At 36.1% G+C, this 18539-nt stretch overlaps 1 protein-coding gene across 1 annotated transcript in view; it reads right to left on the bottom strand.

Moving 5' to 3' along the window:
* The window catches only part of LOC123706806, a 90115-nt gene continuing 71576 nt past the window's right edge, over window positions 1–18539 (bottom strand). Inside the window, exons 3-6 of the mRNA XM_045656261.1 lie at window positions 18147–18284; window positions 16594–16730; window positions 3128–3347; window positions 1–2867 (exon numbers count right to left, since the gene is read on the bottom strand). Coding sequence (XP_045512217.1) covers window positions 682–2867; window positions 3128–3347; window positions 16594–16730; window positions 18147–18284 — 2681 coding nt within the window. The 3' untranslated portion in view covers window positions 1–681. The remainder of the gene's footprint in view (window positions 2868–3127; window positions 3348–16593; window positions 16731–18146; window positions 18285–18539) is intronic.

Genomic DNA, 18539 nt, shown 5'->3' on the forward strand with positions numbered 1-18539 from the left:
ATCATTTAATATTTTTTGTTAACTTTAAAAAATATAGATACTTTGTTTTTTTAGACGTTTACCTCCAAACCTACCACTACAGAGCTGGATGTTCAGAAATATTTTGCCAAGCTTTTCACAAACACAATTCGGTTAATGAAAAATTCGCAATTATCAAATTGCGTACAACTTATTCTACTCGTTTATTTGTTTACTAGTCTGTGCTTAAAACTTTTTCGATAGCCCAGTGTTTAGTAATGTCTAATTACAGATTATATTTACAGATACAAATGTCAATTTTATGTACTCTCAGTTAAGTCCGTTTACCAACCATATTTAGTATTGTTATTCCAGGGAGCCATGTTTTACATAATGATCTTGTGATTCGAAACCTTTATATTTTTTTTTAATGATAATGCCAGAGACTGAATGGGAAGGTGAATTGGTCAGCGGGACAAAACTATTGGGCAACCAAAACAATTAACCCAAGATGATTTTGACACTGCCTCTTCATTATTTATGGAAGATATTGACGAAGAAGGTTTTGTCTTTAAAGATAATTGGAAGTTCACTCTTAACCTTTGTTCTCAAGACTCATGTGGTTGTAGCATATCGAATCGGATTACTGGAAGTACAGTAGAAGCCAGCGCAGAGTTTTGGCGAATTGAAGACAACACTATCTAATCTATGACTTATTGTGACTTATTTTAAAGTATCATAAATGGCCTCGTTGGGATATGTACCATTCAAATGGATACTGTTACTAAAACTAATCACATTATCTTTACCTAAATGTATCTCTGTCCTATCTAAGCTTTGATTATGGCTCTCCGGATAGTCATCCATATTGCTGGTGATTTCTAACCTAATAGCATGTTTTGGTTCAACTTTAACGTTATCGCGCTCCCAGGAATCTATTATCGAGACGTCGTTCTTGCTTCCCGTTTCGTCAAAATCGCTGGACGCAAGGCTGGAATCGTCCAAGTCGAAGTTGGTTGTCTTCTCTATTACTACAACTTCAATGTGACGGAAAGCGTTGTCTTGGTTTTCGATCATCTGTCTCGCTCTTTCATCATTGCGAGTGATGACTTCCTTTTTAACGATACAGATAACGGGGTCGTTTGCTAAGACATCATTCGAGTCGTAGTCGTCGTCATCTGTTTTGATTGGTGGAGTGCAGATTTCCGCATAAATGTTGTCCGAGTTTGAATCTGTTTCAATTTTTTCTTCTTCTATATCGACCGCGTCTGCTACCTGCCCGTACGGTAAATCTTCTATCACAGGTAGTTTCCTCTTTTGGATTGATGATATCGAACGCCGCACTTTCTTTTGGATCTGTGGTTCCTCTTCTGAAATGTCGACTGCGGATAGGTCTTCATCTATTTCTAAACGCGGTGTTGGTGCACGAGGCTTGTCAATTTTTTTTCTAAAGTTAGCTGATTTTTCGTCGGTTCGTTCTGTTTTGGTTGGCATACTATTGCTATTACCACCTTCTTTCTTATCATTCGCTTTTTTAGGATGAAGTAAGTTTGAAGTGGATTTACTCAGAACTCGTTTGGTTTTAACATGAAATTCTGAACACAATTTTTCGGTAATAAATGAATGTTGTTTGGAATTCACCTCGAACTCGCTGTCATTGTATACCGACCCAGCTCCAAACATATTGATTTCCTCACAACTCTGGATTTGATTATATGACTCAGATTTAGCAATAGCCTTTTCGGGAATCAAATCCGGCTGTATCCTTTGCCGCCGCTCCAAATGTGTAGATGACTTTGTCGCTGACGACTTCTTGAGCATGTTCTCATCCAATGATTTCAGTTTTCTGCCCGAACTAGAGCTACTTTCCATGGAGCCACAATAGTTAATTTGATCTACACTTAAATTTTTTCGGCCATGTTTCATGTCGATGCCACTGTCTTCTTCTGTGCACGGGCTGTCCGGCATTCCAGTTTGCACGGACACCGATTTAGTTAGTACTGGTTTCTTGTGACTCGAACTACATTGGCTAGTTCCCATTTCAGACGAAGAAGTAGTCAAGCTTTTATACGAATGGCTCTTCTCTGCTGTACCATCATTTTTCCTAAACACACCAAATCTATCTTCGATTAATTTCGCCATGTCTTGGTATCTCTCAATTGAACTATGTTTTTCACCTAAAGGATCGAAAGGATCTTTGATATCCTTATGCCTCTCAGAATTCTCTATTGCAGTTAATTTATCATCTAGTTTATCCGTGCTTTTTAATAACTTTAAATTTTTAAACCATTTACTTTTCTTATGTGCAGAATCTTCTCTGTAACCATTAGATTTTTCATGTGAAAAGTCCTCATGTTCAATTTTATCATCATGCTTATCGTCTTTACCCTCGTCGTCACTGTAGACGTCGTAATTCATATGTTCTAGTTCGTTCTTACTAAGAAAAATAATAGACCCTTCAGTTTCGTCTGGGATATCCTTCAGTACTTTTTCACTTTTTCCGAAGAGCCGTGACGTATCAATTTTTAGGCCTTGAAGCGTAAATTTCCTTTCCTTTTCGAACTTGACCGGTTCGTGGTCTTCTTTCATGAGATCTGTAGCCGTTTTCGCTTTGCTGACGACAGTTGAGTTTGCGTATGAGATCTGTCTTATCCAGTTGTCAACGTTTAGTTGACAGAAGGTGAGAGCTTTTTGGAGGCGCGCGGATAGGAACATTCTCTTCTCACTTTCAAAGCCAAGTTGGGTGCGGCGGACCTTAATATTGCTGTTAAGTGGGAGAAGCTGGAAGGTCTCCTTGGCATGGTACCTAGGGTCCACTTGCTTATTGATATTGGGTTGCGAGTTGTAATCGGGGAGAGTGCACATGACTAAAACTGGTTCAGTGACAGCTTCTCGTAACAGAAGATCATCTGGAATTAAATAAAACAATTAATAGATATAACTATTTTAAACTGACTTTTTAACTCAATGGTTAATAATAAGGTCCCTAAACCCATGTAATTCGTTAATGTCCTTGCAATATATACAATTAAATTAGGCACATTGCAAGCATGAATTTTTGGGCGTACTCTGAACAAATCCAAATAGTGTGTTAGATAAAAGGTTATTTGTGAATCGAGCCGAAGACCTTTTGATCATGTCTCCAATTTAAAATGTAATTAATTATTACCTCCAACATCATGCGCCATCTCAATAGGAACTGTGCCGGCCAGCAGCCTAACTCTGGTGGGAAGTCGCCATAGACTTAGCAAATGCGGCAGTCTGTGCGCTCTAGCTGACACTTCCACCGGTGGGGTCGAGTCTGTGGCGTCCTCCCATTCCGCAGGTGACAACTCTTCAGGGCACACTTCGTAGAGCTCACCCTTGGTGTTTAGAGGCACGAACAGTTCCTGAAATAAGTGTTTTCTAGAATGATAATGAGCTTATTTTAAGTAGCGCCTTGTGTTATCTGTAAGGAACACCACGTGACTCAGAATCAATTAGATTTACTATATTTTCTTTTGGGGCATGTTACAGAGCCTGCGACCCTCTAACAAGCCACACGAACGACGAAACGACGATTAGACACGAAAAGTCGATGAGGTATCAGGCACAGTAGGCCTACTTGCCCATTGACAAATGGTCATGAAACATATTCAGAAATCCGAGCCGGTAAAAACTATGTATAGCCACTGATTTTTTTATTCATTTTTGCTTTTAATTCAATGGCCATAATTTTAAACCACAAAAAGAAATTCTAAGATCCATACAAGTTCTAGGTAGAGATTAATTTTTTAGACAAAATAAAGCTCGATTATATCCCTTACAAATAAAATATTACTTTTCAATACAATTTCAAAGTAAAGTTATTTATAAATCCATAAAGTTTATCGTTCATGTTCTCGCTTAATCGTGGCAGAGACAATAAAGAATAGCTTCCTCTATGGGACCTGTGGAGATTTTTATGTGTGCATTATATATGCCCAGTCAGGCAACTTTATGTATCCGGTCTGCGAATGCAAGTTTTAATTCCTTACTTATAAGCGGGTTATGCAATACATGAGTTTACTATAAAATATAACTATAATCGAGAATCTGGAATGTATTTAAACCCGGATTGTGTGTATCCCATCACTAATCATTTCTCTGCAGTGGTGTCCTTCTGTTTTCGAGACACACCATCGATTGTTATATATATTTTTGTCTCTATAGTACAGTCAAAACCGATTTTTTTCTAGACCAGACAGACGCTTAACGCTTTTATTTGATCACCCCACTACCGAATATATATAGCTCTGGATAAGAGTTCATTCTGTATTCGCGAAGAACTCGAATGAGAGCCAGGTCTTCTAGATTAGTTTCTATAGACGTAATTTGAATTTTTGTAATTGTTTTTGAAGTATAAGATGGATCTTTTTTAATTAGTGTCAATGTAAAATGTGTTGGTTTTTTTATGTAATAGGAGGCAAACGGGCAGGAGGCTCACCTGATGTTAAGTGTTACCGCCGCCCATTGACACTCACATTTCCAGAAGGCCTTTCAAGAATTGGTACGCTCTTTTCTTGAAGGACCCTGAGTCGAATTGGTAAGTCGTGGGAGTAAGAGTTGGATAAAAAAGAGGATATATATTTATTTATTTTGCAGAACCTGAAGTTGTTGAAGCTACTTCTATCAAATATAATAAGTGTGTAGTGAATTACTAAGGAAGTCTTATTCATTAAAACAATGTCTAGGTTTTGGGAACCCTTTGAAGTAAAAAAATACATATGTCAGGGTTCCCAGCTCTTCCATGACAAACGTAAAAGGTAATTACATAACAAAGTTAATTTTTTTTTTCAATCGCCTTAGGCGGGATGCCGTAGCAAGACCTTATCCTTAGAGAACTTATCCGCTGAAATACTAAGCTAACGCTGCATACATTGCCTATGTAAATTATTAAACGAATTTCCAGAAAAAAATCTTTTCGTGTTGTCAATATCGAAATCGTTACGAGAAATAAATTTTCAAAATCTCCTAACCGTTAAATATCTTATCGCAAACAATCTAAACTCTATTCAAAATATTACAAAACAAAATCATATGCAAAATGGGCTGTCAATTTACGCTTATCAGTTTCGGATAAAGGTGAATACACACCTACTGACTGAGTCAAATGTTCTAATTGTTTCATTAAGATATAATTAATGCATGCATACAATTCTTTATATAAAATTCTTTGCTGCCCACGAACATTAGCTCCACCATCACGTGAATGTCGAGGAAATTCAGCTTGCAGCATGGGCTCAGTGAGAAGATTGAAACGGAAAAAACCATTTGAAATAGTGAATTAGCTACTGCACGTCAGTCTTAAGTGCTAAACAGTGGTAAGTGAAAAGATAGAACACTAAAACGGAATGTCTTTCCCTTTAATAGTGACTGTAAGTAGTGTTATTTGACACTTTCTTATGTCAAATACCTTTATTAGTAAATTAGACTTAAATTACTTACTGGTGTTAGGTTAGGTTCCACGATGTCTTAGTAAAGACTATTTGAATATAAATAAATTTCAATTTTTATTGTTTTATTGAACGGGGATCAAAGGGTGTTAAGTGATACCGCCACTCGTGGACACCTAGCCAGAAAGCTCTCAAGGGGTAGCCTTTGTAACACGTCAACACGTCTGCTCCACAGCATAATGCTGAGCCAGGGCCAGTTATAACCACAACACACACACACTTAAAATGGTACATTTATTTTACATTTTTGATTATTATTATTTTGTATGTATGTTTGTTTATTAATAAATGTTATGTCTGTCTGTCAAGAAGTAACAATGTGCAAGCACCTTAACGATTAACCAAGCGAAGTGTTAATACTTGATCTTAAATTAAAATCTTGAATTACGTACGCGATCATATATCATCATTAAATTAATATGGTTATGTATCTGATAAACACATGACAGCTAAGTATATATGTATTTTTTAATATGACAAATATTTATACAGTTTATTTATTTATTTATATCATCTAATGTAGGCGCCATTCATGTTCCTGGCACCATGGGCCTAGTGAGAAGATAGAAAAGGGAAAAACCCCTAAATTAGTTATTAGTGTTAATTATGTCACTAACGGTAGTTAGTGAAAAAATACAACACAAGATTTAATTAATTTAAAGAACAGACAAACGGGCAAGCGGCTCAAATGATGATAAGCGATACCGCCGCCCATGAACACTCTCAATGTCAGATGGCTCGCGAGTGGATTGCCGGCCTTTTAAGAATTGGTACGCTCTTTTCACGAAGGATCCCAAGTTGAATTGGTTCGGAAATACTTCAGTGGGCAGCTGGTTCTACATAGTGGTGGTGCGCAGCAAAACTGCCTTAAAAATACTCATGTTATATATCAATTTTGGTAATTAAGGTTAGACTTAAAATATTTGTCTTAGGTCATGCTGTATGTATCATGCTCCATGATGTCAGTTAAGGGACCAAAAAATATCATCAGACAATTTACGCGATGGGGTAGGCAGAGCAACAGATCACAGACTTGCTACGGTCCTGACATACTCTTGCTTCATCTTCTTTCATGAAATTCCACACGCTGTCTTTAGAACCTGGATTTGGCCCAGGTGTGTACGACGAGGCATACCCAAGCCGACTTCACCATCCATGACTGTCTTTGCTACTTGATATCCGTTCTTCTCGTTCCCTTCTACATGGCCAGACCACCAAAGCCTTCCCTTTCATATCCTTGTCACTACGTCCTCTTAACCCACACTGATAACGTATCACTATCGCTTAACCTATCACGCACATCACACATACTTCTTAGCGCTCTCATTTTTACGGCATTTGTTCTACTCTCATTCTTTTTCTGTCACATTCAACATTCAGTAGCCTAGCATAAGCAGGGGATAAGCAGTATGTACAGTATTGATAGTATTTTTCTACATTTATTACAGTATCGCCTGTGATCGTTATTTGATAAAGGTTCTTTAGTCCTAATTAGTTTTTTTTAATGGGACAGGAGTCTAGCAAGCAACCGGAGGGAGTAGCGGGTATGTACCCAACTTTTAGGTAATGGTACACTCTTTTCTTGAAAGCCCCTAAGTCGTATCAGTTCGGAAGTATTTCAATTAAAGTTGGCCAACAGCTGGCCTCTTGAGCAAAAAGTCAGCTTTTTGCGCGGCAGAAAGTTGAAGCGCCAACTTGTAGAAAGCCAGTCTGGTGTGACGCTATCCTTTGGCCATTATAATTATCACGTAATAAATTTATCTAAATTAATTAAGATATTGGGACATATTTCAACATGTTGATGTATTAAATTAGATTAGATGTATGTATGTATGTAGATGTATTAGATTAGACTAGATTAAATTAGTATATTTTATCCACTAATAAAAAAATCTATGAAGACTCCTCAACAACGCTAAATCTTCTATGATACTCTTGTCTCTTCTTTGCTTCATCGCTTCCCACATAATTCCACTTATCTCCATATACCGAGGACTCGCGGCTGAGTTTCCTCTCCTTTGTCACAGGTTTCGACATGGACAGCCACGTTATCAGAGCATTCTTCCCATACTCCTCCAGATCCTGAATCCCAGTTGTCGACACAATGGTGCCGTTCGGTTTGATCACTACGATGTATGGTATACATGTAATACCTAATCAAAACACAAATTTAATTTTTTTTTTTTATATATAACACATATTGATAAGTTCTATCTTAGTTGTTTCTGGTTTGTATTAAAAATATCAGAGAAATGTGTCTGCTCCATTGGAGACTTTAATTTTTACTTGGGGAAAAGGATAGCGCATAGACTTCCACAGCGCGACTGCTTAATACGGGAGAGTTATGTCGGACGAGGTATGTACAAATACCCACTAAAAACCCAAAGCGCCACCAACAATTACCCTAGGCGGGACAACAGCACAGCCGAGCTTCCGACACACGATACTAACGCTTGCTTCCTCTTCACATTGTTGGTTTAGGGACACAGCAAGTATCCTTCACAGACCTGGCTGTTCAATTGCCCATGGGAGTTACGGAATTTCAAATGACATACATAAAATAAAATTACGGATATGACGTACTCAACGACTAGTATTCGTATAGTTTACTCGAAACAGTGTTTTCAAATTCTGTTATCACGACAAAGTTTACCGTTATTATGACATCGATTAACAGCTTATAAAAGTCTAAAGAGTTTTCGTGAAGAATGTCTTTTAAATGGTCAAAGGATTTTGTTGAGAACGATATTTCGCTCAGAAATTTAAGATACGAGGAATCTACAATTTCGTCCACCGACTAGAGTCTAGAACTCTCAGAATGGGTTTGCGTTTGCTGTACTTTGCTGTACATTTTTATAACTATGGGATCGAAGATGATGTTTATTGAATTTAAGCGTGGGATCGTGGGAAACAACTGAGGTGGTGTTTTGGGTGCTGGATTAATGTCATTGGAATTAATTTCAAAGGGTAAAATTGCTTTGAGATACGAGAATGTTTACGGAACAAATTACACTAGATGTTACCACTGCTTCTAAAGGAGGCTCGTTTCACGGCAAATACATTTAACAATTACCGTACATATGCTTCAGTACGTTTATTAGCGGTTCATCAATCTTAAGCGTAAACCAATTGGCCTGCCTTTCGTAACAGCTCATCATATCTTCCTCCTTTTCATCCATTGGTACATAAATAACTTCTATGGCCATATTAATGAACTTCACGTTTTCATATATTGTATAGAATTTCTCGACGACACCGTCCTTGTCTACCCCGTTGGCCGTGAAGAGGAGGGCGATAACGTCTGCATTCTCTGTCAGCCATTCTAAGGATATTTTTGTGTTTTTCTTGTTGTATATTTGTGCTTCGCGCAGCCAATTGTAAGGTTTCATATCCATGATTGTCCCTTTTCATTTATTTACAAGGATTTTGACGTTCAAGACGTGACATTGACAACTGTCATAATTGTCTTTTTTGCTCGAAAAAGTTTGCGTTTGATACAATATTTGTCCGGCTCTGTCTAGAGGTTGGTTGTTTGTGAGACAATAGGTATATCTATCATTTTTAACCTGTTTTTCCTTAAATGTTTTCATTATGAGGCAACTGAATATCAGCAACTTAACATACAATCAAAAGCATACCTTTTTAAGAATACTTTCCCACATATCTAGCATGCTATCTTACGATCCGTTCAACTGATTGATCTATTATAAACCTTATCTCAATGTAATACAGCCTTATTTAACTTGAAGCAAATTCTAACGGGTTAGCAATAAAAGTGACATAGCACCCTCTAAACGTCCCATATTTAGTTCAAAGTTGACCGTGCTGTTAAAACTGCAGTAAAACATATAACTTTACCGTTAGAATATAAGGGTCATAATTGCTTGAACTAAAGACGCAACATTTCGGTGTATCCTAACGTCGTTTGTTGATATTTACAAAACTATTGGACCTTATGTACAGTAAATAAAGTCTACATTTCTATTAACGATATAACAAGTACGTATGGAATTGTCGTTGCTAGATGGACGCTGGTCGAAACGTGACTATAAAAACTGTCTCAGAATAACAATGGCAGATACGTTACGCGGATTTCGACCTTATTGCAAGGTATAGTGTTATTGTATGTAAATAATATCAGATTATATTGTTTATTGTGGTGGGCACTCTTGGGCTCATTTCCTATTAGGAACATTCCTGCATTCAATCAATTGTTTGTTCATTAGTGGGAATTTATGATGTGACTTTTGTATGTGATTGTACTGTTAAGTAAGTTCTTATTAAGAGCCGTTCTTGTAACTTGATATCAATCTTACTTGAAGGTGTTCATTTTGACTACTTAGTTCATTTGTGTTCTAGATTTAAGTTCCTTTAATCACTAATTCATTTCCATTTGGGGTGGGAAGTTGGGGATGGTGTTGCTCCCACCATGCTGCTGATGGAGTGAGGTTAGCATTTTAATTTACAATCTGCTGTGTTATATAGAGGAACACTAGTGTATGCAGAAGCCCAGTCCAAGACATCCACGTTCTAGTCGTCTACCCTGAGACCTGCTGCAGCCACGCTCTTACGTGCTTTTACTTAGAACTGCAGCTGAGCTCAGGATGCAAAATGCAAACTGCGTCTTCAAACAGAATCCACTCACTAGGGAAGTAACTCGTATAAAACCGAGTTAGCCTGGAAGCTCTTAAGAGTGAACGATTCAAAAAACCATTTTCAGGTAAATAATTCTTTATCAATTCAAGACCCCTATGTAATAAAAATAATAAATTTGATCATTCCGTATCGAAGATACTTTTAACATTATTTCATTGATATGCTATCAGATCGTCGGAGTTCATTAACGGTACTGTGATTAATAGATTTTGGGATTGTGATATGGTCTTTCCAATTAAATATATATATTAATATATTACTTGTTTCGGAGAATGTTGGCCTCTCATCCACGAGGTTCGATCCCGAATTTAACATTCGCTCGAACGTTGAAGGAAAACATCATGAAGAAATGTTGCCTTAGACCCAAAAAGTTGCCTAATATATGATTAAGAAACATTGAAACTGAAACTAAGGTCTAGCCTTAAAAAGTTTGTAGCGTCACCGATTTTTTTAAATATTTTATAACGATACTTTATGGTATTTGTTTTTAGGAAATGTTATATTGGAAAAAAAGAAGAAGTATTAGATTATTATTAAATTTAAATTAACAAGGTCTAGTTGAAATCTGATGTCGAAAGTTTACGCTAGTTGAAGAAAATTTGTAATTTTCATTTCACGGTGACCACCGTTGACCAGACTAAAACAATTTACGCCAACGATTTTCCAATATTAACGAATTGTGTCGCAAAATTATTTACTATTAAAATTTTACTCTTGCAACATATAAATATTATATATTGTATTAGTATACAACCTCCCACGGAGTGAAGGCCTGCAAATTCTCCCATTTGTCTCTCATCCCCGCTGTTATTTTCAATCCTTCCCCGCTTTACCTTTTATTTCAACTTCCCATGTTTCTGGTGGGCGTCCCCTCTAATTTCTTCCCACAGGCACATTCTAAGTAAAGGTCTTTTTTACTCATCTGTCATCACCAACGCGGGTAATTTGATCGGCCTATTTTTTTTAATATTGAATATATTATGAGACCCGTATAAGATATGTCTTTCGTGTTCACAAAAGACACCCACGTGTCGTATACAATCAGAAAATTTTGCAGTTTAAAGAAGATTCACGTTAGAATAGTTATTGACAACGTGAACAGGGTCTATTCGAAAATATATTGTTACGAAGACGGGTCGACTGCATGTTTCTAGATTTTTCCACTAGTTAGAGAACTTTTCAGCAGGCTGTAATATGATTTCTGACCGTTTCAGGAGAGGGTCAATCACATATTAGAAAATTGTAATTTCCATAATGTTACCCTAGTTTTCAGGAAGCTGAAACCTTTTTTCAGTCGGTTTCAGAACATGTGTAGTCGAGTGGTGCAGTTTTCAGGAGACCCGTTTTCAGGCGTTTTCAGGCCTAGTTATACCCCTTTGATGAAGGAATATTCTAGACCGAAACTTTCTAGGTGTGAGACAAGGACGAAATGATACGAGAGAGAGAGAGAGAGAAGATCAGAACTTTCTCGAAACTAGACTGAGCACTCTAGAACGCCGTACGACAAGGACGGAGCAACGTGCGAAAGAGACAAAGAGTGCGGACGTTCTAGAATTGTGCAATCGCTACTCAGTAGCAAGCCCGCCTAGAAAGTTCTCGAATATTGTTTAGAATTATTCCCAGGGATATATAAGCGAGCCGAAACGCGACTAGTCGCCTTGAGTTTTGAATGCGATAACAAGAGAGAAACACCGAAGCGATAAAGTGATTACAAGTGATAAAGTACTGTGTGAAGTGTGCATAAGTGAAGTAATTAGTGACTGTGTTTTTGTGTGTTATTAGTGCATCTCTGCAATTAATTTGTGCCCATAAATTCCTCATTGATTACCAAGAAATAAACCCTTGAATAAATCTACGGCATTTTCTATCCGATCCCCTAGCTCGTAACAATATTTAAATTATTTGTAATTTGAATTTATTATATATATATCTGAAACAAAGTTGTTATTATTATTTAAAATTAATGATATACCCTCAAAAAATAATGAACAAAATCCCTGACCACCTTTTGTTTTAACAGTCCGTCTGTATAAGGTAAACGTGTATATTCAACACCCCATCAACCTCCTATTCGTACAAAATCTCAAGTAATTACTCCGACCTCGGCAAGGTCAGGAAAGCTATTAGTTAGATCTGCTCTTGTTTGCCGATAAAAAGTCAGCTCGCTCTAATGGATCTTGCATTCCAGCATAGATTGATGGGATTTTTATTTTATTTTTAATTGGCAGCATAGTTAGACTAGCAAGGGATTTTTACGAGTAGATTTTTGCAGTTTCACTGATTTTTACAAATCACAAATATCACCAGATATAGGACGTCAATATCTAAAATATATAATATATTTATTTAGTGATATATATGTTTTAGGCCAGTGTCCCAATATTTTTTGGGTCATGCCCACCTCAGCTTTTACTTATGAAATATTTAAAAATAAACTTGTTCACTTAAGAAGCTTCAACTTCCTTTAGGAAAACAATACTGGGAAATTGTTAACGAAACCGAGTTTAAGTAAATTTGCCAACAGCTCCTCTTAGCAATCACATTGCCCCCTGTGGGGCGTGGGCCCCAATTTGAAAAACAATACCTTAGACAAATATATCGTAAGTATACTTCGTTATTTTAAATATTTTTTCTGTTTCATCGTTTCAGCTTTTTATGTATTAAAGGTTGAGAAAATTATAAATAAAAATACCTTCTTTTTCAATTTTCAAATGAATTGCCATTTAACATCCCTGCAATACGTATTATATACAACCAAATAGCTATTTAAAATATCCATACAAAATGTCTAACTCTACAGGTACCTCAATACCTGGACGTTTCGTTTCTAAAACGAAGAAAAACAAAATCGTGACACCCCTATACCTTCGTCCTAGCAACGCGGTTCACAAAGGACACTGCCCTCATATTGCAGAAATATACAATAATATTCTAACAATAGCAACCTTACTAACCGGGAATAAGGTTCGTTTACCCCAATCCGGGCGCACTGTATACGTTGTCGGGCATTCAAATTCTTTACTTCAATGTTCTATTGGGTTAGACCTTATTATATTAGGCATAGGGTTTATTTTCAAATAATTAGTTTTCGAGTAATTTTGTACGATCCTTACCGTAGTCCTGCTGAGCCATACTACGGGTTGTCGAATGAGAAGTTAATGTTATTTCGAGTGAAAAATCTAGTGCTTCGTTTTTGAATTTCGAACGCGTTGTCGGTTTGATCGCTATTTTATGTGGCTATGAAATTTTAAGACGCACAGCTTACTGACAATGGGAAGAGGAAAATATCTAAAGAGGTTTTCGGTTCATGGTGACTTGTGATGCTGTGTAGTATTATTCTTATGTTACATGCATTTTATACTTTACTGAGTTTATTTACGGATTTCATTCATATATTCTATAGTAATATTTTACGTAACTTTTATTGAATTGTTAACTCTATCTATGTTTTAAACTTTTTAGTTTATAAGGAATTCAATTTGTACTATGATGCAGCGCTTCAGGCACCAAGTTTACGGGCCTCAGTGTTTTTTTGGTGGTGGTACACGTATATACATATTAAGATTTTTTTTTGTAACATTTATGATTACTAAAACTGTATTTTAGCTAAAGCTAAATCTATTTTAGTAAAGATGGCTTGTAACATATACTGTAGATATCGAATTATGTATGACGTGGTAACCATAAATAAATAAATATATAGTGTGTTTGTATGTTTTTCTTATGTTTTTTACTATAAATTCGATTTAAAATTCAATGTTTTTGTCAACGGCAGTTTAAAGGTTGCTTCTAGAATACTGCTATTACAAATCGATATCCATTAAAGCTCATTTATTTTACAGTAAAAAAGAAGAAACCTACCATCCGAGCAATAAAGTCTTATAATTAAGATCACAGCTTTGAAGCAAAAAGGCTTTATTACACGATAACGATCGGAACTCGATCCGAAACACTTTAATCACAGTAATTTTTCATTGTTGTAGTTTATATGGAACATATATTTAGCATAAAAATCTAAATTGATTTATAAGTAATAAATTATCTAAATTTAAATTCATTCACGATAATCTAAATTTATTTATAAGTACGGCTACACATATCTTAATCATAAAGTAAAATACTTAGACAATATACAAAGACAAAACAGATTACATTGTTAAACAAAATATATGAAACAGAAAACATTAAACCAACGACAACTTAATATTTTAGATAAAAATGTAATTGTTACGACTGCTAAATGAAATCAGTCTTCCCGCTTCCCAAAATATTTCCTTATTTGGTTATGTGGGAAATGTTTACAGGATTGTGTTATAGCTAAAACCTGATATATTGGCGAATTACGTAGATAATTCGTGTTGGTGCGACCATGGAAGAGTTGTGAATATCTTGTAGTTGGGTAGTAGAAGTTTGCAAGTGAGTTTCTGCAAGTTTTTATCATGCGAGGATTTTTACTCTTAACCGAAAGTGATACTTTTTTTTTAATAGAAATTAAATTGAGGCCTGAGTTTGCATTTGTGAAAAACTATAATCTATATTTTATTGTAACGAATGAACTGAAAAATACTGGATCAATTTTAAAAATATTGCACAATGTTCAATGCTACGCTTAACCATGTGCTATATATAGATTATATTACAAAAAACCTTTTCGTTTCAAGAATTGGTACGCTCTTTTTGTTTGGAAATACTTCAATGGGCAGCTGGTTCCACGTAGTGGTGGTGATAAAAAAGTCAGTTTTTAGATATCACCTACCAGGTTTGTAATTATATATATTACGGTAAGTGCACTGAAAAGCACTTAAAAGACTAGAACTTCTCGATTTAAAAATAAATAATTCTCCGTAATAACACATCTAGAACCAATTATTACGTATATCAATGTCGAGAACCGATGTTAGGGGCTAGTGATTTTTGTTTTGCATTGTTCCTAGACGTGAATCCTCTGAGGAGTTGATTAATAGATGTCGGTATTAACGACTGGCTTTGCTTCGATGGAAATTCCTAAGCGAACTGATTGTTCCTTTTTTAAAACGTTTTTGCACGAAGACGCTTTATGTGTAGTCTGTAGAGTTAAAACTATAGGTCAAAATTAAATTTAGAATAGTGATTTAAAAGTTTATTTTTCTAGTTTCAAAAGAGGTTTGAGTGGTGCTGCGAACTGATTGTTCCTTTTTTATAAACTTTTTAAGATTTAAAGAGGCTTTATATGACGTCCATAGACGTTAAAACTATAGGTCTGTTTTAAATTTAGAATAGTGATTTAAAAAATTATTTTTCTGGTTTCAAAAGAGGTTCGTCAATACGGTTTTAGTATTAGCGGGAACTGATTGTTTCTTTTTTTAAACGTTTATGCAAGAAGAGGATTCATAAGAAGTCTATAGACATTAAAACTACAGGTCTATTTTAAATTTAGAACAGTTATTTGAAAGTTAATTTTGTCTCGTTTCAAAAGAGGAGGTTCAATACGGTTTTAGAAGTGGTACTATTATTTATAGCTGTTATAAATGTCGATAAATTTATATTTTACTAGCAACCCATGACCCGTTAATCTTGCAAAACTATGCATTCGATTACATTACGTAAACCAATACTTTGTATGCTCAGTTTCGGAAGATATATTTCACTTAGGTAGTAAAAATACCTGGCAAAATTATACGTCTAAACGTTTACGACAGTAGTTATACTCATGTAATGACATAGGCTAGGGTTTCAGCAACTTTATATGCCAAAGTATTTGTCATATAAAATGTACAGTGGATGGAGTGGAAGTCCTATTTACCAGCATGTATATACTAATAAAATTAAAAAGACATTTGCATAATTGGTAACTAATAAAGGTAAAATTTAGTGGTTGTCTGGTAGAGATCGCTCGACAGTAATAAGCCCCTAACTTGCATGCAACGAAACGACTGAAATGGAAGGTATACAAAAAGGATGAGGGTGGCCTTTGGCACTTTGCAAGGTGATGAGGAGCTGATGCTAGATATAATATAATTAGATCAAGACTTATAGTAAATCTTTTTTTTTGTATGAAGTGAAAATGCGCTTGCGCAGGCCCGCGCCTAGGATGTCTTGACGAGCTTGACGCGAGGACTGTGGGGCTGGGTCTACACTCAAATCCCTCTGCTATTCAGAGGGGTGGCGAGACCCGACCCACTAAAAACACCTCAGCCCTTCACACGCCCTTAAGATGGGCCCTCGGGGTTCGCCAGGCATTCTACCCAAGGGACCCGGGCTTAAATCCGACACACAGAGGTCATTCAGGACCTGCGATTCCGGGCCACTCGAGGTCGAGACCCCAGCCTTGAAGACTTATGGTAAATCTAATCCAACACACCCCAACCGCCTCTATGAATTATGAAGGTGTAAAATAAATACGGATCAAAATCATCATCATCCGTCTGACCAATCACAATCAAAGAGAGATTTTGTTCTGTCTATTTTCTCTCCCCTGGAGAATAAATCCTGTATAAAATCTTATGAAAACCATTATACTACTTACATTCCCCTGAGGATCAAGGAGTTGGGCATATTTCGGTGCTTTCGCCTTACTGCCATCAGCGAAGACCCCTGCCAGGCGAAGAGGAGTCCCAGGTCGTGCAGCCGCTCTCTCATACTGCGCTCCTACACGACCGCTGTCTGAAATTTATGTTCTTTATTCTACAGCTTCAATTCATAAAGTTCAGAAGGTTTACTTGGAGAGAACAAAAATAATCATCATTCTGAATTAACATTATTCAATGATTCAATGATACACATTTATTACTTGCCTGCATCTACCGAGAGAACTGATGCTTGCATGTTGCACCACGATGTATTTAATAAATACGCCATGACTATGAAACTATTTGATCACCTTTCAAGAGGTTGCTGATCACTGCCGTGTAAGGCTCTCAAGGTGAAGGTGACTAAATGTGTAAAGACAAGGTGTCTTTATAGGGAGAGTACTTAGACCACAAGTTTTTGACAATTATAAATAACTTAACTGTTCTTATTAAATTATGATAATTAATATGACATTTGCATGGCTGATTGTGTGGTTATTTTATAATTAATCAACCTGAATGTTATGTATATTACTATTAAAATATTTGTCTACATGAAATTAGCTCCAGAACAATACAATCGATTGAATAATTTCGGAGATTTGCGAGGATGAATAAAATTTAAAAAATACTGTCTGTGTTCTATTCCTGTTTTATTATTCAACGCTTCAAATGCACAAACACATGATATATCTTTATTTTTATGTTTATATTAGAATATTATAATAACCTATTTAACACATTAATACAGTAATATGTGCGTAGAGCAATGGAGAGAAGCATCCTAAAGATTCAAAGAATCAAAAACTATTGACATTAGTAAAAAAACAAAACTCACACATATACACGCTGTAAGAACTAAGTGGAAAAAGGCAGGACATATATCGTGGGAAAAAAGATGGACACATACAACAAAATCAACTGGACCTAGACTGTACATAGGACTCTAACTCAGAAGATTGGTATCGCGTTGTAGGAGTATTATCGAATAACGCTTGTATGACCCCAACGCGTTATGTACAAATAATTTATGTTTATCTTTTCTCCTCCATTTAAATAAACGAAATAAGTGCGTACAAAACACAAATGTCACAGTACATAAATATAACGTTTGAAATCCCCTCGTTGTATAAGTGAATAGCGGTGTTATAACGAAGAACTGAAATCGCGTAATATGAAACTGCGTTATAAACTGTATTTCTTGTTAATATTACTTCCTTTTTCCAGTACTTTACAGCACATAATGGTAAATTTTAGGTATAAAGAGTCACTGGGGTTGGTCACAGAACGTTTTACTATTGCATACAGAAACGTTACGGCGCGTTTCAGGGGGAGGGGTGTGTCGAGAATCTCCAAAAATTGCGTGACGTAATACTTGAACTATTAAGAAATGTAATTTATGTATGAGCTATTTAAAAACTTTTAAATAATTCGTTTAACCAAACCTTTATATCCTCCAAACCTCCCAAAGAATAAAAAGATAAAAATATTTTGAGACCATCAATAATACCTGAGGCCGGCCTCGCCCGGTATGCAGATATGGCTCGCGGAGATACGAGGGCGAAGGCGCGATTCCGCAACAAGGCAGATATGGACGCCCGAGGAGTGGCTAGCGCTCCGCCCCGACAGCTGCATGTTGAGAACCAACCTGTAACAATAAGATTAACTGTAGAGCACGTTTTCATTGCCAACGAATTACATTTTATTGGCTTTTACATAACCTTCATATTAGTAGATTTTTAGTGTTTTTGTTCTAAACCAATTGTAGCAAAAGTAAAAAAAAATCATTCAGTAATAATTTAAAAACTGTTACACCTTTTTAATATTTGTTATGTAGTAAATCTCCTTACATAACTAAACCCAAAGATATGTTCTTAAAATTCGTAAAATTACACAATATACT

Source organism: Pieris brassicae, chromosome 3 (assembly GCF_905147105.1).
Source record: "Pieris brassicae chromosome 3, ilPieBrab1.1, whole genome shotgun sequence".
NCBI lineage: Eukaryota > Metazoa > Arthropoda > Insecta > Lepidoptera > Pieridae > Pieris > Pieris brassicae.